General features: G+C 41.7%; 1 protein-coding gene across 2 annotated transcripts in view; it reads right to left on the reverse strand.

Annotated features, from left to right (window-relative positions):
* The window catches only part of nfatc2.S (nuclear factor of activated T cells 2 S homeolog), an 88354-nt gene extending 73451 nt beyond the window's left edge, over nt 1-14903 (reverse strand). Inside the window, exon 1 of one of the 2 annotated variants that reach the window (XM_041578374.1) lies at nt 14555-14903. In XM_041578374.1, coding sequence (XP_041434308.1) covers nt 14555-14627 — 73 coding nt within the window. In that variant the 5' untranslated portion in view covers nt 14628-14903. The remainder of the gene's footprint in view (nt 1-14554) is intronic. The other variant, XM_041578375.1, reaches the window with a different exon arrangement.
* Nucleotides 14904-23358: the final 8455 nt, after the last annotated feature.

The raw sequence follows: 23358 nt of genomic DNA on the forward strand, positions 1-23358 counted from the left end.
AGCAAATACACCAGTTGTACCAGTGCAGCAACCAGTAAATTATATTTTCATTACTTTAATACACTTTCATTTTGGTGTTACTGTCCCTTTAAGCAGCAGGCCTCTGCTACATTGTTTCAAGAGTCAGAACCTGCAGTGTAGCTTTCATAATGTCACATATTAACTCTTAGAACAATATAGAGAGGGATATTCTAAGAATTTGCAATTGGTTTTAATTTTTTATTATTTGTGGGTTTTAAGTTATTTAGCTTTTTATTCAGCAGCTTTCCAGGCTGTAATGTCAGCTATCTGGTTGCTAGGGCCCAAATTACCCTAACAACCAGACTGGAATATGAATAGGAGAGGCCTAAATTGAAAGATGAGTAAAGAAAAAGTAGCAATAACAATACAGAGCTTTTGTTTTTTAAATGGGGTCAGTGACCCCCATATGAAAGCTGGAAAGAGGCAGCGGAAGAAGACATTTAAAGAATATAAAAACGAATTAATGAAGGCCAATTGAAAAGTTGCTTAGAATCAGCCAGTCTATAACATACTAAAAGTTGAACCACCCATTTAAAAACCACTGACAGTGTGTAATGAATGTATATCAGGAAGTTGCTTGAAATTAGAGCTTCTTTCTGGGAAAGTCTTGATTTTGTTACAATCAGTTGTCAAATCTGCAAATTCTTGTGCCGGTGACAGAAGTTGTTTGATTGGTCTCTGCCGGCAGCATTTTAGGGTTAGACGTGGATTCATATACAATATACAGTATAATTCATTACCAACTGCAGAGTAAGGTGCAAAGTACAAAGACAGGGTACAATTTCCATGTATTTTGCACATTAGAATGGACTTACTGGATTGGGATAGAGCAGCTCTCTGAATGAGCAATAAGGGGTGCACTTTTGCGTCTGGGGGTCTATGTAAATAACCTCTATAGTGTCCCCATAATATAAACATGCAGAGCTTGTATTTCAAGGTTTTATACTGACTAGTGATGAGCGAATCTGTCCCGCTTTGCTGAAAAATTTGCGAAACTTTGAAAACATTTGTGAAAATTTGCGAAATGCATTGAAGTCGTCAAAGTTATTTCTGCGCGATAAATTTTACACTATCGACTTTTTTGTCGCAGCAAATATTTTTCACAGGCGAATTCGTCGCAAATCCTTGACTGGCCGAAGAAATTAGCCTATCACTGATACTGACCACTGTGGAAAGCAGCGGAATGCATAAGGGTTTAAGCACACGGGCAGATTCGGGGAGATTTAGTCGCCTCTTCTGCGGGGTGACAATCTCCCCAAACTGCCTTCCCCCTGCCTGCCACCTGCTATAACGACAAAACGCCAGCGCCAATGCACTTTGCGCTTTGATTTCTGAAGTCGCCGAAGTTGCCAAACAAGGAAATTTCGGATGACTTCGGAAAACGAATGGCTCCGAGTGCCATCCCGCCGGTGATTTACATTCTAGCCGGCGGGAGGCAGTTCGGGGAGATTAGTCGCCCGAAAAGAGGAGATTTGTTGCCGGGCGACTAATCTCCCCGAATCTGAGAGTGTGTCCCTGCCCTTAGGAAACCAAGGAGTATGGCACATCCCTCATGTGAGAAATAATAGGCCAAGAATATCAGGAATACTCTGAGCTGGAAAATAAACAAAACAAAACAAAAGGAGAATGGAGCGTGTATTGGGCCGACGGAACACCAGTAAAAAACCCAGTGGACCCAAGTGTCCCAGCTCACTCCCAACTGTCTCGTTTTTCGCGGGACAGTTCCGATTTTGACAGCTCAACCTGCAGTTCCGGATTATTACTGAAATGTCCCAAATTTCTCTTTGATCCCCTACACTAAACAGCCAGAAAAAGATACAAAGTTTCTAAAAAAAATGAATTGGCTTTTGGCAATAGAGAGCTAGAATAGCAGGTGCACTAGGATACTTTTGTCACAAGTTAAGTTAAGCAAAGAAACAATTGTAACAATTTAAAAGGATTCTGTCATGATTTTTACGGGGTTATTTTCGGTGAAGTGAAACAAATCAACTTCGGCCCATCCCTGCGGACACTCAGGAGGAAAGTACCCATTTATTAAAAAAACAAAAAAACGGTTAAGAGTCGAGGTATTTTGGTCAGTGGAGTTAGTTTCATGTTTCATTCTCCCGTAATAAGGCAAAAAGCTAAAAACACTTATTGTGCAGCTGGGTCTCCGCTATACAGGTAAATCCTGTTTCACTGAAGTCTTTAGAAAAGAAACAAAGTGCACATTCCCCTTCATCTGAAATGCTGCACAACCAGAACTAAAGGGGAAATTATTATTCCTATTAATAAAATGTAATGTGTAACAGACTACTTCTAGTCTTCACCTCTCCAACCTACAAACATTTGGTTGCTACAGCCGTTAACCTTGGCAACCATAGTGTCAATTAATTGCCAAGGTAAATAGGATATCTTTCTATTCCAACCCTTTCTTCTTCATTTTTTTTTTTAAATTTACAAACAGGACCAACTGCAAATATTCTCACAGCGCCGTTATCTAAGTCATTGTAACATAACGACCTTCCTGTTTGCACAGATGCAGTGTATTTTAATTTGTACTTTTTTGGGGTTTTTTTTCATTTGATCTCGAATCATGGATTTCTCATGCTGCGCAATCAAAAGGTAATTACGTATCTTTCATAATAATCAATTCATTGTACTGGAAGTCATGGGATCTGCAGCAGCAAATAGATGAATTGCTTTGGGTCAGGGAAAAGACTGAAAATAAACAGCGAGACAGTTCAGGTCTCTGCGTCACGAATACCCAGAAATATTGGCTTTCCGTTTCCGTGGAACAGAGATGTGAAACTACTGAAATCAGTCAAATTGAAGGATCAAGATTGTTTTAAATGAGTGGGGAAATGTGATTTTACTTGTACAGGAATGGGACCTGTTATCCAGAATGCTCGGGACCTGGGGTTTTTCAGATAACGTAACTTTCCATAATTTGGATCTTCATTCCTTAAGTCTACTAGGAAATCATGTAACATTAAATAAACCCAATAAGCTGGTTTTGCTTCCAATAAGGATTAATTATATCTTAGTTGGGATCAAGTACAAGCGACTGTTTTATTATTACACAGAAAAAGGAAATAATTTTTTAAAATTTTGATTATTTGGATGAAATGGAGTCTATGGGAGACAACTAAGTTTGTTCATAGTCTGTACAGAGAGATCCCATAAAACTATGACAGCATAGGTATTCCCCTGTACTAAGCACAATTCAGCAGGAACAGTCCCTAAATTTGCTCATAGTCTGTACAGAGAGTAGGGATGTCGCGGACTGTTCGCCGGCGAACTTGTTCGCGCGAACATCGACCGTTCGCGTCCGCCGAATGTTCGCGAACGTAACGCAACGTTCGCCAATTTGGGTTCGCCTTAGCTGGCGCTTTTTTTTGCCATTTCTCCCCCAGAGCAGCAGATACATGGCAGCCAATCAGGAAGCTCTCCCTCCTGGACCACCCCCACACCCCCTGGACCACTCCCCTTCCATATATAAACTGAAGCCCTGCAGCGTTTTTTCATTCTGCCTGTGTGTGCTTGGAAGAGCTAGTGTAGGGAGAGAGCTGTTTAGTGATTTGAGGGACAGTTGATAGTAAGTTTGCTGGCTAGTAATCTACTTGATACTGCTCTGTATTGTAGGGACAGAAGTCTGCAGGGATTTGAGGGACATTTTAGGTTAGGTAGCTTTGCTGGCTAGTAATCTACCTTCTACTGCAGTGCTCTGTATGTAGCTGCTGTGGGCAGCTGTCTGTCCTGCTGCTGATCTCTCATCTGCATCTGTTCTTCAAACCACTGCCACCTAGCTGTGTGAGCTTTTTCACATTCTGTCTAAATATCAATAATAATACCGTCTCCAGAAACACCACCTGAGTGACGTAGTGTGATTTCTGCCCTTTACAGCACAAAACGCAGCGCTGTGTCAACAATGGATTTTTTAGAAACATATTTGCCCTTGATCCCCCTCTGGCATGCCACTGTCCAGGTCGTTGCACCCTTTAAACAACTTTAAAATCATTTTTCTGGCCAGAAATGTCTTTTCTAGCTTTTAAAATTCGCCTTCCCATTGAAGTCTATGGGGTTCGCAACGTTCGCGAACCGTTCGCATTTTTGTCCGGACGTTCGCGAACATGTCCGCGAACATTTTTTCCGACGTTCGCTACATCCCTAACAGAGAGATCCCATAAAACTATGGCAACATAGGTATTCCCCTGTACTAAGCACAATTCAGCAGGAACAGCCTCTAAGTTTGCTCATAGTCTGTACAGAGAGATCCCATAAAACTATGGCAGTATAGATATTCCCCTGTACTAAGCACAATTCAGCAGGAACAGTCCGCTTAGTTTGCTCATAGCCTGTACAGAGATACTATATAACTATGGCAGCATAGGTATTCCCCTGTATTAAGCACAATTCAGCAGGAACAGCCCTCTAAGTTTGCTCATAGTCTGTACAGAGAGATACCATAAATTATGCAGCATAGGTATTCCCCTGTACTAAGCACAATTCAGCAGGAACAGTCCGCTTAGTTTGCTTATAGCCTGTACAGAGATACTATATAACTATGGCAGCATAGGTATTCCCCTGTACTAAGCACAATTCAGCAGGAACAGTCCCTAAGTTTGCTCATGGTCTGTACAGAGAGATCCCATAACGCATAATGCCAGGGGAGGTATTTTCCTGTACTAAACACAACTGAGTAGATAAATATTTGAATATCATGCCTTTTAAATTCATTTACTTGATTTCTTCTCTGGGTAAATGATGAGGATTAGCAGAGTAATGGCATTAGGAGGAGGCTGTTCAGAGGTTCTGTTATGTTAGACTTAATGCTTTCGCCTCAGACATTTACAGCCAAGAAAAAAAATCAGCGACTGTTCTATTGATTGCCCCGTAACCCCGATGTGCTGTTATTTAATGGAAGCGCCTATTGATCGGAGCCAGGGATCATAGTACAGAGGAAAGAATAATGTAAAGAACACTTTGCTAAACCCTCGTAAGGACCCTTTGCTATAGTAATTACAGGTAGTTAGTGCTCAGCATACAGTGCAATGCTATAGACCGAAAGGACAGAGTGGAGTTTTTCCTCCAACAGCAGAAAATCGGTGCCAATCGGCCTCCAAAAAAGGCCAGTAAGGTTGACTCAAACATCATTAATGGGCAACTAGACTCCTCCTAACAGGTTATTAGCATGGCCTCCTCTGCAATAATCATCTTAGGGCTTTAAGAGTTTATTGGAGTTTCCTATAGAAGGTCTAGGTTTTTATAGTTTTTTTTTAAATAGGGTCCTATGATGCAGCTCCTGCAAATCAAGGGGGGAAATACTAGAATTAGTAGGGCTACTACTATAGGGTGCTAGAAGGGTATTAGTAGGGTGTTAGAAGGTGGCTAGCTGAGTACCACCCTGATAGTGGCTCCTGTTGCCATGATTGATCTTAAAGAGCACCTGTTGGCTAAAAATATTATCCCCAACCAAAAGTATCGGCTAATAGAGCCCTCACTCTGGTTGGGGGTAACAGAAGATTTAAATAATTTTTTTTAAACTTTTTTAATTGCCCCCCGCCAGCGATAGGACACTTGCAGCGAAAAGGCAGCTCCCTGTGCGAGCGGCACATGCACAAAAAGTCGCGGCTTCGCTCATTATTAGCGATGCATTGAAACCACGATTTTCATACAGCCGAACCCCCGAATCCTTCGCGAAAGATTCGGCCGAATACCAAACTGCATATGATTCCTAATTTGCATATGTAAATTAGGGGTGGGAAGGGGAAAACATTTTATACGTCCTTGATTTTATACGTCATGTGATTTCCCTCCCCGTCCCTAATTTGCATATGCAAATTAGGATTCGGTTTGGGGCGGGAAAAATGACTTGCTATGGGGCCTAGTAATATCAAGTTAAGCCACTGATCTTAAGCGTTTATTGGAGTTTCCTATAGAAGGTCTATGTATTTACAGTTTTTTGGAATAGGGTCCAATGTTCCCCAAGGGGATGAAACCCTAAAAACACTAGGGGTACTAGTATAGGGTGCTAGGAGGGTGTCAGCAGGGTGCTAGCATGGTATTAGTAGGGTGTTACTGTAGGATACCAAACTAATAGCCCCTTGATGATGGCTCCAGTCAACATGATTGACTCCATCATATTAATCCTAAGGCTTTAAGCTTTTACTGCTGTTACTAAAGCAGGCATGAGTTTTTACAATTTACAATAGGGTCCAATGTTGCAGCTCTATTCCAACTATTAGGGGGTACTCATGTCCAGTGCTACTCAAGTACCCCTTAATGGTGGAACTGACCTTTACTAACATATTGTAGGTAAGTTTATTATGTACTGTCTTACAGCCAGCTGGATGTATTCTGTGCAACATTTAACTTACTCTTTACATGTTTAATGTCCCCTTTGTATATTTTATATTATCTTAGAAAACAAGAAAAATAAATAGAATTTCCACTTCGAAGTGGAGACAAGGGGCCACTCCAGTAAGGGTTTGGGTAGGGCCCACATTCCCTGCACAGAAGAGCCCAAATAAGGTATTTAGAGTTATGTTTTCATCTCCCTCATTTGGGTAAGCAGTGAATGGGCGCAGTGTCTCAAGCGCAGCCCACAGCATGGTCGCAAAAATAAGGCGCGGTTCTCAGAGTGTCAGCTCTGTTTCACCCCAAGACAATCTTCCTCTTCCCCTTCAAAGGAAAAATGTAATTTTAAGAATGAGTTGAGTCACTTGCACTTTACTTGGCAGCGTGCCGCAAATTCCAGGGACATTGCCTAAGATGTTGATAACCAATCCCCCTCCCTCCCCTGTCCATGACATATACATCACCGTATCTAGAAAACATGCTGAACTGGCCATTGTGTATAGTAAGGGAAGCAATGTAGGTGGTGCCCAATGCTGAATCGGCTACTTGAACATTACATCATACTCCGGAGCCGCCTCAGCTCTGCCCGTGCACAAAAGGCTTTTATGTAGGAGAATGAGCAACGGTTGGCCCAGTCTAGTTACCCATAGCAACCAATTAGATGTTTTCTTTTATCGCTGTAACTGCTGTAGGCCAGTAAAAGCTAATTGCTTGTTGGTTGCTATTGGTTACTGGCTCAAGGATAACTTTGTCCCCTGCCCAACTGGCACATTTACTCCTGATTTAATCTATGACTAATCATATAAAATAAAAGTATAAGGGTCAGGGTACATGCTCAGATTCGGGGAGATTAGTCGCTCAGCAACAAATGTCCTCTTCTTCGAGGCGACTAATCTCCCCGAACTGCCTCCCGCCAGCTAGAGGGCACTCGGAGCGCCTTTCGTGCGACTTCGCAAAACGAAGTGCTCCGAGTGCCATCCTGCCGGCGATCTACATTCTAGCCGGCGGGAGGCAGTTCGGGGGGGGGGGGTTAGTCGCCCCGAAGAAGAGGAGATTAATCTCCCCGAATCTGAGCGTGTGCCCTGACCCTATTGGTGGGTGTATATATGTGACATACACAGGGCCGCTACTAACATGAGACAAGGTAAGAACTTTGCCCCAGGCGGCAGCGAGCGACCAGTTACAAGGGGCGGCAAAAAGCAGCCCCTTGTAACTTTAAGAGCCAAATTTCTGTATTTTAACCCAGAAATTCCGCTAGTGCAGAGAATGCTAAAGTGCTCATTGTACAGGTATAGGATCCGTTATCCGGAAACCCGTTAACCATAATTTTCCGAATTATGGAAAGGTTGTCTCCCATAGACTCTATTTTATCCTAATAATTAACATTTTTAAAAAGTGATTATCTTTTTCGCTGTAATAATAAAACAGTAGCTTGTACTTGATCCCAACTAAGATATAATTAATCCTTCTTGGAAGCAAAACCAGCCTATTGGGTTTATTTAATGTTTACATGATTTTCTAGTAGACTTAAGGTATGAAGATCCATGTTACAGAAAGATCCATTATCTGGAAAACCCCAGGTCCCAAGCATTCTGGATAACAGGTCCCATACCTTTATTAGCGATCCGGGCTGCTGCCTCAGGCCCCTGCACATATAATAATGGGTAGACGGGTTAATAATTCATCTCTAGATAGTAAGGGGGAACCTGTTTAAGAACATATGGACAAAAATACAGGACCCCCTATCCAGAAAACAGTTATCCAGAAAGCTCTGATTGATAGGAAGGCTGTCTCCCCTAGACTCCATTTCAATGGAATTTTTAAAAACCAATTTCCTTTGCCTCTGTAATAATAAAACAGGACCTAGTACTTGATCCCACCTTTAAGATATAATTGGAGGCCAAACAATCCTATTGGGTTTAAATTATTTAAATCGATCCCAACTACTGAAAGATCCCAGGTCCCGAGCATTCTGGATAAGAGGCCCCAATATATATTCATCATCACTGTACAGTCTACAAGAAACCCAGCCACGCAAGCAATCACAGTTGCACCGGTGCCAAACGACTGTCAGCTATCAACTGTCAACTATTTCCACTGTTCTTTTACATCTGCTTTACTAAACATACATCAAATATATCATGAATATTTGAAGCCTAATAGCTTCCTTTGCACGTTACGGTAATATTGATGAGCTTGGATGCGTTGGAGTGGGTCTCACGAATACAGAGCTTTCCAATGGAATTCCAACACTAAAAATGCCAAATATATTCATTGTGTCTTAGTCTAAAGTTCTTAATCTCCACCCCAAAATGTTGTTTTCTGCTGTTCTACCTGTCAGACTGGGCTCCACAAGACTGTGGCTGTTATTACAGCTGCTTTCCCTATCGCTGAAATAAAAGAATAACAGTAGAAGGGAGGTCAAGGAGATAAGGAGGAAAAAGAAGAACCTTATCTGGACAACAGTTTCAGGAGAAAAAGAATAATGAAGTTTGGCTCAGATTTGTCAGTGACAAGTGCTGCTCCCTCATCTCCCTTGTGCCCCAAATATTATTCATCCTGGAGATTTTACATGATTGTCTTAACCCTTCTATTGTCCAATGGTGGACACTCCAACACCAACTTTTTATCAACCTTTAACATCTCCTGAAGATCAACATCAGGCATGAAAGGCCCTTCAAACAGATAAAGGCAGTTTTTCCATTCCAAACTGAATGGAAGTTTCATGAAACAAGGGATACTGTGTATATGTAATGCTAGAGCAGCCAATGTTCCATTCTTCAGGAATGGCCCTCTCCCAACATGGCCTGAACCTGAAGGCTGGCCACTATCAGATTTATTTGCCTTCCTGGATTAGCCATGAAACTAAGCTTGAAGGCCAACCTTGGTGAGATCTGAGGTCAACACTCTTTAAATTACTCTAACTGAGATGTTTTTGGAAATGTTGATTAATGTGTGATATCACCATGGTTTTATAGATCAGAACCCCTCCTATATGGTAAGGGGGTTCCCTGTCCAAAAGTTGGACAAAGTTACCAAAATCTGAAAGTAGTGTAGATGTTATCAATATGGCCAGACAGCTTGGAACAATGGCATCTTAAGCAAGACAAAGTCAGAAAACTACAAGGACTACAGGTATGGGGTCCGTTATTCAGAAAACCATTATTCAGAAAGTTCTGAATTACGTCCCACGGACTGCATTTTGGTCAAACTTGTTTTTAAAAAAAAATGATTTTAAAAAATGTAAAAATTTAAAAAAAATACCTTGTACTTGATCCCGACTAAGATATAATGAATTATTGTTGGAGACATACGGTTTAATTAATGTTGAAAAGATTTGTTTTAGTAATCTTAAGGTATGGAAACCCAAATTACGGAAAGATACCTTATCCTGAAAGCATTCTGGAAAACATATACCTGTACATCTTAAAACGTCCATCAGACACATACAAAAGGGACCATAATAAATGCACAGGGGTATTTTAACTGGCAGCACACTGCAGATGGGTGACTTGTTTTGGCTCGAAGTGTTTTGGATCTTGCAGAATGATTTATTTTATATGGATGTATCACAGTCCCAGACAAAAGTAAGACTAGCTCTGGCTTGCCAAGGCCCAGACATGAAATTAATCAGAGACCCAAACGAGCATTGAGGGCCCAGCAAATGAACTACTACAGGCTCCACCAAGCTGTATTATAACTGTGTTGGCTCCATGTCACACTTTATTACTGACTGATGCTTTACTATTTCTAAAAGAACCCACAGAGAAATAAGGCATAGCTCTGTCTGTCTGTCGATTTGTTATTTACTATTCTGTCTATGCTCCATACACACAATAAGCTATAAGCACATACTGAACTGTATGGCAGCTCTTTCCCATATGTATAAATACAAATATACAGAGAAGGAATGTTCTGGGCACACAATAAGCTATACCCTCATACTGTACTGTCTAAGGGAAACAATATGGCACCTCCTTCCCATATGTATAAATACAAATATACAGAGAAGGAATGTTCTGGGCACACAATAAACTATACCCTCATACTGTACTCTCTAAGGGAAACAATATGGCACCTCCTTCCCATATGTATAAATACAAATATACAGAGAAGGAATGTTCTGGGCCACAATAAGCTATACCCTCATACTGTACTGTCTAAGGGAAACAATATGGCACCTCCTTCCCATGTGTATAAATTCAAATATACAGAGAAATGTTCTGGGCACACAATAAGCTATACCCTCATACTGTACTGTTGAAGGGAAACAATATGGCACCTCCTTCCCATATGTATAAATACAAATATACAGAGAAGGAATGTTCTGGGCACACAATAAGCTATACCCTCATACTGTACTGTCTAAGGGAAACAATATGGCACCTCCTTCCCATATGTATAAATACAAATACACAGAGAAGGAATGTTCTGGGCACACAATAAGCTATACCCTCATACTGTACTGTCTAAGGGAAACAATATGGCACCTCCTTCCCATGTGTATAAATTCAAATATACAGAGAAATGTTCTGGGCACACAATAAGCTATACCCTCATACTGTACTGTCTAAGGGAAACAATATGGCAGCTTATTCTCATATGTATAAATACAAATATACATAAAATCAATAGAATAAAATACCTCCCTATCAACAGAGTCTATTTTACCATAAAAATAAAATCAGTTTTAGAACTGATATTTGGTGCAGGAAGGTGACATTATAATTCCAACACAGGAGAACTATGAATCACAGTGTTTGCCCCAGAGATTTTGGCTCATTATAAGGTTCTCCCACAGAGAATTAACCTGATGAGAGTTCCAGGCATGCACACATACTCTCCAGATATGCTGGTTTTGGAATTCTCTTTTCTAAACTTAACAGAATGTACACATTAAATATGTCATATGTTTGCTATGTGTACTGGCCTTAGCAACCAGCCATCTGGATTTGACAAAGAAACAGCGAGACACATTCGTGTATTTTTATTTCTTTTCAAATTGTCTTGTTTCTCCCTGAGCTAAACTATGTAGTGCAGTCAGTTACTAGGTTTAGTCATTCCCAGCAACCTGATTATTGTTGAATTTCCCTTTTCTAATATGATTATCCTTAGGGCTTTTTCTTCTATTAATTCTCCTGCCTTTTCCCCAGCCCACTAGAACCTTAGTAACCAAACAATTTTTCATTTTCATATTAGAAAGACGTAGAACATAAAAAGCTGCAGTATCAATAACAAATTGCCCCCTGAATACCACCGTCTATAGCATATTAAAATCGGAGAGTTAATCTCTCCTTTAAACTCTTCTTTTCTATCTCTTTACTGCCCAGTAAGGTTCCAGCATTTTAATGCCAATCCAACAGCGAAGTTTAAATGCTGTTTGTGCGGCTGCTCCATAGGGCACAAGCGGGAAGCTTGTCTTCTCTCAGACAGCAAAGAGTTAACCTCTGGGACTCATGTATGGGATCTATTATTCAGAATGATTGGAATTTTCTGGATAAGGGGTCCAAACACAGAATTAATAATAAACCCTTACATCAAAAGGAGGAACCGGCTCAGCGGAACAGGCAACTCTTGGATCAGCACAGGGATCTCCTCCAGGGTTAAAATTCCCGATGACCAATCCCATAGCTGTACAGACCAACCATATAGCCCATATGTTTTGCAAATAAGATATATCCCACTGTTGCTCTTTATAACTATCGTATCATCAGACGTTGATAAACTATAATTCTCAGCGTTGCAGTTTTACTGCCTCTGCAAGGGTTAGATATAATAACAATTAATAGCTAGGCGTTTATTATTGTTTATATAGTGCTGATGTAAACCGTAGAGCTTACAGTCGTTTTTCTCTGCCGCAGACACACTCACACACAAGGGTCAGTTTAATAAAGAACCAATGAACCTGCCTGTTATGTTTTTTGGGCTGTGGGAGGAAACTGGAGGACCCGGAGGAAACCCACGCCGATGCCATGCGGAGAGTGCCCTGTTTATAATGGAAACCAAGGCGATGAATCACGAATGCAAAGCCCTGTGCTACCCTTGTACTGCCCTTGCTCTGCCAGACTGAGACCCACCCAAAATAAGTCAGTTCCCAGTCTGACAGTGACTCCCTTACGTAACGACAGTTTGATCTATAGTGCGGGGGGGGGGGGGAGTGGAGATGGGACTTCCTTGCATAACACTGAAAACAGTGTCTGTCCAGTGCCCTGCTGGCTCTGACTTCAACAACAATGTAGGGGACTTCCAACTGATCGACAGAGACGTGCCAGGCTGAATTCTGCTATATCGATTCAAGAGACAGAACCAGCAGTGCAGAAAGGGACAGACAGTCAATGCTTTCAGTAGCAATGACATTTACACATAACTATAAAAACATGACTATAAAAAAAAGTGTAATGAATGCAAATGGGGAAGCAGTTTAGAATTGAATTTTCTAAAATTAGACAAAATTTGGTGGTTTACATGCCCTTTATGTGCTATATACTGAGCAGGTAGGCATTTGTTTCCTTCAATGGTTCACACAACTATGTTTTTTTGTGTATATATATATATATATATATATATATATATATATATATATATATATATATATATATATATACCCCTGCTCTAACAAGAAAAGAGTGCGGACACCAGCAACCATTTTATATATATATATATATATATATACATATATATATACATACGTAGCACACTCTGTTAGTAGTGAACATGTGTCCTTTTATTTTACATAGTACAGCATTCTATCCGACGTTTCGGTCGCACATGGGGACCTTTTTCATGTGGAACCAAAATTTCGGATAGAATGCTATATTATGTAAAATAAAAGGACACATGTTCACTACTAACAGAGTGTGCTGATCCTCCTTCTACGTATATTCATTAATACCAAAAATCACAAAATTGTTTCTAAAATGTCTCAATTGTACCCTAACCTTTAATTTGTAAACTCTAAGCTTTAGGGCCCTCTAATTCTATTGTACTCTGCAACCCTTGTTTGTTATCCACCATTTACTCCCTGTTTGATATAACGAAGGTAAAGCACTGCGTATCTTGTCTGTGCTAAATAAATAAATGATGATGATGGTAATATTGTAATAGGTTATGGGTCCTAGTGTAAGTATATAAGTGCTTATGTGGATCACTGTGCGTCTCTCTTTGAGTGTGTTTTTGAGCACTTGTATCGCAGTGTGATATGTATATATGTATATATATATATATATATATATATATATATATATATATATATATATATATATATATATATAGTTCCAGCTGTGGTGCACTCCAATCAAGCGTTCTCTTCATGCCTGGGTGCTGTCAAATATATTATAGATAGTAGTCCTCCAAGATTGACGCACTCCAGGATTTCATAATGCAGTTAGGAAGCAAAATTGATGGTCCACATTTCGGTCCCGTTCTGGACCTTGCTTTGTAATGTCTTGAGAAAGGTCCAGAACGGGACCAAAACGTTGACAATATATTTTCTTTCCTAACTGCATTATGAAGTCCTGGAGTGCGTCAATCTTTAGTTACATAGTTAAATTGGGTTGAAAAAAGTCCATCAAGTTCAACCCCTCCAAATGAAAACCCAGCCCCATACACACACCCCTCCCTACTTTTAATTAAATTCTATATACCCATATTTATACTAACTATAGAGTTTAGTATCACAATAGCCTTTGATATTATGTCTGTCCAAGAAATCATCCAAGCCATTCTTAAAGGCATTAACTTAAAGGTATTGGGGGACTACTATGTGTATATATATATATATATATATATATATATAAATACTCTATATACTAGAGTGTTAGCGCTTACTTATGATAATGTAATAAAAATCCCTATAAATATCCTCAGCTCCCACGCTGCGCCCTATGGTTAGCCATAGCAATACCCCAGCTTCAGTTACCCCCACAATGACAGCAATTGCCCAGCTTCAGCTACCCCAAAGCTTCAGTTACCCCCACAATGGCAGCAATAGCCCAGCTTCAGTTACCCCTAAGCTTCAGTTAGCCCTAAGCTTCAGTTAGCCCTAAGCTTCAGTTACCCCTAAGCTTCAGTTACCCCTAAGCTTCAGTTACCCCTAAGCTTCAGTTACCCTTAAGCTTCAGTTACCCCTAAGCTTCAGTTAGCCCCACAATGACAGCAACACCCCAATCTGCTCCCAGCAGAAAGTTCTCCATACCTTGATCCACAGACCTCATGATGCGCTGGTGCTGGTGGTACTGGGTCAGTCTGCAGGATGCCTCTCTGTGCATTTGGAGACAAATTATAATTACCAAAAAAAAAAATTAAAAAAAGCCCCAAATTGTGTGGATCATGTTCAGCCAATGCTGCTTGTCAGGAGGTGGTGAAAAAAGAAAAGTTATGGGAGGGAGTGGGGTGCAGGGTGGGGGCTCTAACAATTTAGGAAGCAAAGAGGAGCAACAAGGAGCAGCAGCAGGACTCCAGGCTGGAGGTGCAGTGAGACTCTGCTCTGTCTCTGATCTGGGTTAGTGGAGTGGGAAAGTCAACTTCCTTCCCCGCTCTGAGTGTTTATAGTGTTTGAATGCAGTAAAATAACGGGATTCCCTCACTGTTTCGTCCTGTTTATCCCATCACTATGGGAACCCTTGGATCTGATCCATCTCCTAAACTGAGGGCTTTCCTGCAAACTTCTCACTCAGGAATCTCTGACGTCTCCGAAGCCTCGGCCAACATTGCTCTGTGGCTTTTTTCAGCCTCGCAGTACAAGCACTTAATTGTTGAGCGCTCGGGCGACGAGGGGAAAAAACGATGGAATGATATTTATAATGAAAATAGAGAGAGAGAGAAAGAAATGGTGCTAATAAAAAAACTGCCAGGCACAAGCGCAGCTTCTGTTTAGCTCCATTAGCGCAAGCGAAAGAGCAATGACATCACTTGTAGGCGGCCGTTATGTACAGGGTTAAGTAGTGAATGAATCGCTGTAAGCTGTGCACTGACTGGAAGGGAGCTAAAAGCTTCTCACTGGCATAAATAGATAGGCCTAGGCTTTTATTAGGGCTGAAGAAGGAAAAAAATGTGGCCTGCTCCTTTAATACTCCCCAAGTCAGCTCCATGAAGCTCACTGCTAATAGACAGGTGCATATGGGTAGTGCCATAGGGGCAAAGGGGTAGTAATCCTAAACTGAAGAAGTTAGCAAGGCTAAAACACTTTGTTAACTACTGGAGGCGGAGCAAAGATTTTCTAACAAGCAGTGGGCGGGACTACGAAGCTACAATGGCAGCTTACAGGGGAAAGGGTCGTTAAATCCAATGTCGTTCTGAAGCATCAGGAAAGATGACGATCGCTATTACACAATTCTGCATCCTGTATAATAGCACAGGGCTCCAGGCTGCTCTTGAAGGAGCTTTATTGTACATGACATTTAAATCGTTGTGAATTAGATGCCTTGCAAATATAATACCAATGCGGGCGTTAAGATTCCACCAGTATAGTCAGATGTGATTAAATTACAAAAGCAGCACAGGAATGTCCATTCTGGACACCATATGTACATGGCTATGAGAGAGGCACAGATATAGAAACATTGGGGTAACAGTCACCCTGATATAGTTTCAGGGGTACCCAGGGCACAAATAAGTTCTCACCCCAAATCTCCCCCTAACTGACCTTCAGACTGGGCCCCCTTAGCTCATAACAAGGTTACAGATATATAGAAACATTGGGGTAACTGTCACCCTGCTATAGTTCCAGGGGTACCCAGGGCACAAATAAACACTCACCCCAAATCTCCCCTTAACTGGCCTTCAGGCTGGGCCCCCTTAGCTCATAACAAGGTTATAGATATATAGAAACATTGGGGTAGCAGTCACCCTGCTATAGTTCCAGGGGTACCCAGGGCACAAATAAGCACTCACCCCAAATCTCCCCCTAACTGGCCTTCAGGCTGGGCCCCCTTAGCTCATAACAAGGTTACAGATATATAGAAACATTGGGGTAACAGTCACCCTGATATAGTTCCAGGGGTACCCAGGGCACAAATAAACACCCCAAATCTCCCCCTAACTGACCTTCAGACTGGGCCCCCTTAGCTCATAACAAGGTTACAGATATATAGAAACATTGGGGTAAAAGTCACCCTGCTATAGCTCCAGGGGTACCCAGGGTACAAATAAGCACTCACCCCAAATCTCAACTCAATATATATATATATATATATATATATATATATATATATATATATATATATATATATATATATATATATATATATATATATATATATATATATATATATATATATATATATACCCATGCTCTTTCGGCATAATGACTAATATAATGGGTGCATTTTGCACACATGTTCCAGGATCTGGATTTCATACAATTCAGCTGGAAATCTATGGGGCATGTGTATGTCAGTCTGTTGGGTGTCAGTAGTACTTTAATTTACATTTGTGGGGAAAGGAAAGGCATAGCTTCCACTTTATGAATAGTTTGGGAATGAGTGACAGGAGGAGAGAATAGAAGGAGGGTTCCAAAGCAGCCACAGGGATAGGAGGCTCCCAGCATATACACAGACTGAGTGAACAGAGATCTCTGTATACCCAGCTTTCCTTCCCAGCTGTTCCCTTATGCAGCCACTTCTGTCCCATTAATAACACATCTGTGCCTCCGTAGTGAATGTAACCCAGCTGTGACGCACTTCTCTATAGTGAGACAAGAGGGTAGAACAAGGGAAAGGGGCTGCAATGGAGCATAAAATTATCAATCACCTCCTACAGGAGAGGGTCCGACCCGCTGCACTTGGCATTAGACTCCCAGAGGTGGTGGTTTCATTGGAGCTGATCTATTTCTGAATGCGACTAGCACAACAGCTCATCCCCATGAGAACATGTTGCACATGAGTTTAGCAATTGGCTCGGATGGAAGTTGCAAACTTCTTTGGTTTCCCAGCGACAGAAGAGATGAGCAATCAGACGCAGCATGAGACTTTAATAGGGTTTTGTAATGATGATCTGGCAGCCACATGCACCATCCCTGTAACATTCACATTCTCTCTCTATGTGAAGATGCACTGATGTTACGATGGACTTACAACCCCCCCCCCCATCTATACCCTCATACTCTGCAACATTACCGATATGGCAGCTCCTACCCATATGCAAAGCAAATTCACTGACAATGTACTGCCCACTCAAAACCTTATACTCCCCTACTTTCAAAAGGAAACAGATGGTTCCCCCCTACTTACAAACAACATGCCCCCCCCCCATAAGAGACATAAATAGAAAAGAGAGGGTTTATTTCCGAGTGAGGGCACTTGTCAGACTAGCAGTTAAATAAGTGACTGTTTCAGGGGTCACAAGGATCCTGAACAGGAACAGAGGGTGACTCACTGTCACTTTCTTACAGATGGGTTTGAACTTAAGCGCCATTGAGTGCTGCCTGGCAAACAGCCTGCCTTTCCATCGCTGTACAACAACAATCCGGCTTTACATCCGTGACTGTCACTCTCTGTGCTCTCCGGAGTTATCCTGCAGTTTAGGGCAGAGACACACGTGGACATTCGGGGAGATTAGTCAACCAGCGACAAATTGCGTCTTCTTCGGGCGACTAATCTCACCCAACTGCCTCCCCGCTAGCTAGAATGTGAATTACCTGGCGGGATGGCACTCAGAGTGATTCGTTTTCTGAAGTCGCCCAAAGTTGTCTCACGAGGAAACTTCGGACGACTTCAGAAAATGAAACGTTCTGAGTGCCATCCCGCCGGCGATTTAGATTCTAGCTGACGTGGAGGCAGTTCAGGGCAGTGTTGGACTGGGACACCAGGGGCCCACCAGAAAACCTTAGACCAGGGGCCCACCAAGAAAATTTAGGCCAGGGGCCCACTCTCAGGACTATTGTTCTTCCTCTCCTCACTCAACCTCTATTCTCCTAGTCTCTTTAGTTATACATACTATAATCTATTATTCCATCTATTTAGCCTTTGTTCTCATAGAAATAGGGAATGGCCATGAAATAGGCCAAATATTTAGCAGCATGAGGGACCACTGACACCTTGGCCCACCGGGAGTTTTCCTGGTATCCCTGTGGGCCAGTCCGACACTGGTTCAGGGGGAGATTAGTCGCCCGAAGCAGAGGCGATTTGTCACCGGGCAACAAATCTCTCGAAACTTCTTGTCTGTCTCTGTCCTTAAAGAGTCCAGTTCAGCCATTTAAATACCTTCTTGCTTATTAATCAGCATTTGACTGTGTGGCCTACCAGATTATGGAGACTTTAAATGGATCTAGAAAAACCATAAGAGATATTGAGGGTACAGGAAATTGTTATCCAGTAAGCTCTGGGGTTTTCTGGATAACAGATTTTCCCATAACTTGGATCTTCATACTTTGTCTACTACAAAATCATGTAAATATTAAATAAACCCAATAGGCTGCTATTGCTTCCAATAAGGATTATTTATATCTCAGTTGGGATCAAGAGCAAGCTACTGTTTTACTATTACAGAGAAAAAGGAAATAGTTTTAAAAATGTTGAATTATTTCATTAAAATAGACCCTATGGGAGACGGCCTTCTCGTAATTCGGAGCTTTCTGGATAAAGAGTTTCCAGATATCCTGTACAGGTATAGGACCTGTAATCCAGAATGCTCGGGACCTGGGGTTTTCCAGATAACAAATCTTTCTGTAATTTGGATCTTCATACCTTAAGCCTAGCATAAAATCATATAAACATTAAATAAACCCAATAGGCTGGTTTTGCCTCCAATAAGGATTAATTATATCTTAGTTGGAATCAAGTACAAGCTACTGTTTTATTATTACACAGAAAAAGGAAATACTTTTTGAAGATTTGGATTATTTGGAGTTTTACGGCCTTTCTGTAATTCAGAGCTTTCTGGATAATGGGTTTCCGGATATCGGATGCCAAACCTGTAGTACTATGGGGGACGATTTCCCCAAATCCTCTTATTTCTTATTTATATAGCACGGACATATTTCAAAGAGATGTATAAATATTACACTTCCTTCCCGTCATTACCTGCCCCAGTGGAGCTTACAATCTAAGGTCCCTATTACATTTACACACACTAGGGGCAGGTTTATCAGGAGCCAATGTACTTGCCTGTCTGTATTAAGGATATGGGAGGGAATCAGAGTATCCAGAGGAACCCCCCACTGACACTTGGTACTGGCTGGAATCAAACCGGAGACCCCGGTGTAACAAAGCATTAAGTCTAATGAAGGCACAGCAGGACATCACATTGACTTACTACTTTACACATTACCTACAGTTACATTTATTTACAAATAAACATAACACACCAGTAAAATTGGGTAGGTTTCCCCTGTGGGTCTGCAGGGATTCGTATGATCAGAAAGACAGGGATTTTCCCCGTTAGCTTAGCAACTAAAAAAAATAACATGTCGCTGCCAAGCCTTCCAGTTCTACAGCCAGAATCCCTGTGTATGGAAAAAACCCCGGCGCAGTCCCATGTGGAGAGGGTTCGGCCGCCCAAACAGCCAGGGAGTCCCCTTTTATCTTCCAGAGAGCCGTTCTGTTCCTACATCTTCCAGCGCACTCGGACCTGGATCCCATTACCTTAAAGTAAACTCACCCTGGCCAATGGAATGTCACATAGGCCATTTCCGCAGAACCCAGCCAACTACTAATATTCTGCTTGTGAACACAGAGTTCAGCCTTTAATGAGTAAGTAGACCCCAAACCAAGAAACCTGCTACTATGAAGCCCTAGCAAATTCAATGGTATCGCTCTATACAGGTTAGGAGCAAACTTAGGGGACTGTTCCTGCTGAATTGTGCTTAGTACAGGGAATACCTACGCTGCCATAGTTTTATGGGATCTCTCTGTACAGGCTATGAGCAAATTTAGGGGACTGTTCCTGCTGAATTGTGCTTAGTACAGGGGAATACCTATGCTGCCATAGTTTTATGGTATCTCTCTGTACAGAGTATGATCAAACTTAGGGGCTGTTCCTGCTGAATTGTGCTTAGTACAGGGGAATACCTATGCTGCCATAGTTTTATGGTATCTCTCTGTACAGAGTATGATCAAACTTAGGGACTGTTCCTGCTGAATTGTGCTTAGTACAGAGGAATACCTATGCTGCCATAGTTTTATGGGATCTCTCTGTACAGACTATGAGCAAACTTAGGGGCTGTTCCTGCTGAATTGTGCTTAGTACAGGGGAATACCTATGCTGCCATAGTTTTATGGGATCTCTCTGTACAGACTATGAGCAAACTTAGTGGCTGTTCCTGCTGAATTGTGCTTAGTACAGGGGAATACCTATGCTGTCATAGTTTTATGGGATCTCTCTGTACAGACTATGAGCAAGCTTAGGGACTGTTCCTGCTGAATTGTGCTTAGTACAGGGGAATACCTATGCTGCCATAGTTTTATGGGATCTCTCTGTACAGACTATGATCAAACTTAGAGGCTGTTCCTGCTGAATTATGCTACCATAGTATTTTCATCTCTACACCTCATCTCTGCAGCATTCCATCTCAGGATTCTTCGATTCTTAAATTACTGTCACGAAATCCAAATTTTGCTTATTTAGTAAAACCTGTTGGACGGCATTTCTCAGCGGATACCAAAAACCAGATGGGGGCTTCCAGTCTTCGCTTCAGTCCCAGCATGCCCTGCAGATGTCGAAGTTCCACAGTATCTGGGTAAAACCATCAAAAATGCAGTTCAGTCAGTCAGCAACCAGATAATAATATCAGTATCAGGAAAGGGCAGAAAAACTGCAAAGCAAAAAGAAAACGCTGCAAATTAATAATAATAAAATAATGTTCTGTGCTGCAGGCTAAAAGCAAATGTTAAAGTGATAACCCCTGCTAAAATGTCCGGCTGTACAGAGTGACTGTGACTCCTGGACTCTGTATGTTTTGCTACAGGCAGGATTATTTATGATGTTGCAGACAGTAACCCTTCCAACACTTTCCTCTTGTTTCTGTCCTTATATATTAGGCACCTATCTAGTGCTACCAATCCCTATTTCTGTAGGGAAATGAGAGCAGAGCAGACAGTAACCCTTCCAACACTTTCCTCTTGTCTCTGTCCTTATATATTAGGCACCTATCTAGTGTTACCAATCCCTATTTCTGTAGGGAAATGAGAGCAGAGCAGGCAGTAACCCTTCCAACACTCTTGTCTCTGCCTCTATTTGTTCGTTTTTTTTTACTATAAATGTAAGTTTAGATGGTTAGGCGTATTCTGATTCGATTTCCTTACTTTTACATATTTCTTGTGTAGGCCAAAATACATTGAATGTCAATATATCCTCAATGCAGGACGATAAAGTAATTTCAGGCAAAGAGGCCGGACAGAGCATTGCATGCAGACGGACCTTGTGATCACGATCAAGAGGAAAGCCAGACCTCACTAAAATAACTCTGGAAGGAATCGCATATTTATTTAAATGTAAATACAATACTTTCATTTAACAACTTGATTTACATTGATACACGAGCAGGTCAAAAAGATCAATAAAAATGATTTTCAGTCTGTTTACATGGGAAGTTTTGTTTATTCACTTTGAGGGATTCAGTGGGAGTTCTGTTCAGCCACTGGGACAGAATGCTCTGTTATACAGATAGCTAGAATCTCAGCTGCCATAAAGCAGGACAGGACTGCTGCTTACAATGGGGATCAGATAGGATCTGTGCAGCCACTGGGACAGAATGTTCTGTTATACAGATAGCTAGAATCTCAGCTGCCATAAAGCAGGACAGGACTGCTGCTTACAATGGGGATCAGATAAGATCTGTGCAGCCACTGGGACAGAATGCTCTGTTATACAGATAGCTAGAATCTCAGCTGCCATAAAGCAGGACAGGACTGCTGCTTACAATGGGGATCAGATAGGATCTGTGCAGCCACTGGGACAGAATGCTCTGTTATACAGATAGCTAGAATCTCAGCTGCCATAAAGCAGGACAGGACTGCTGCTTACAATGGGGATCAGATAGGATCTGTGCATCCAGTGGGACAGAATGCTCTGTTATACAGATAGCTAGAATCTCAGCTGCCATAAAGCAGGGCAGGACTGCTGCTTACAATGGGGATCAGATAGGATCTGTGCAGCCACTGGGACAGAATGCTCTGTTATACAGATAGCTAGAATCTCAGCCATAAAGCAGGACAGGACTGCTGCTTACAATGGGGATCAAATAGGATCTGTGCAGCCACTAGGACAGAATGCTCTGTTATACAGATAGCTAGAATCTCAGCCATAAAGCATGGCAGGACTGCTGCTTACAATGGGGATCAGATAGGATCTGTGCAGCCACTAGGACAGAATGCTCTGTTATACAGATAGCTAGAATCTCAGCCATAAAGCAGGGCAGAACTGCTGCTTACAATGGGGATCTGTGCAACTGGGACAGAATAGGGGAAATTTCAGGCCTTTTACTGTTTAATCCAAGTCATATACCGTATGTAAATCTCCCCCCCCTCACTGGTCACTGAGCTGAACAAAGTCACAGGCAGACTTCTCCTTTAGGCCTCTGCTTTATGGAGTTTGGATAAGAAAGTAAAAGTGCTTGACATTAATACTTTCATTTCAGGGCAATAAAAGCCCAGCAGCCACCCAAGCACTTGGGGATTAAGTGCATGGAGCCCACGAAGTATAAAAAGTTCCTTTAACCCCGCATGGTTTTGTATGAAGAATGCACCATTATGTGCCGGTGTTCCAGTGTATCCAGATGTGCTGGGGCTGCGCGGCTCTGCAAGGTAACCCCGAGGTGCTGAAAGATATATGGCGTTTGATATAAAGCGAGTGGGATCATTTATATGCTTAAACTCATTTAATGACTCTATTAAAAAAATACCCGGCACAAACGCAAACTGCGAATGTTTCCCTGAAATAGTAGGGGTTTTCACAGCGCCATAAATCACCTTTGTTGGCTCTGCCTTTCAGCTCAGAACTCTTACACACCGTGAAATATTGTGTCCGGGATCAATTCCAAAATGGCCTGTCCAGGCCTGGGAC

Source organism: Xenopus laevis, chromosome 9_10S (genome assembly GCF_017654675.1).
Source record: "Xenopus laevis strain J_2021 chromosome 9_10S, Xenopus_laevis_v10.1, whole genome shotgun sequence".
NCBI lineage: Eukaryota > Metazoa > Chordata > Amphibia > Anura > Pipidae > Xenopus > Xenopus laevis.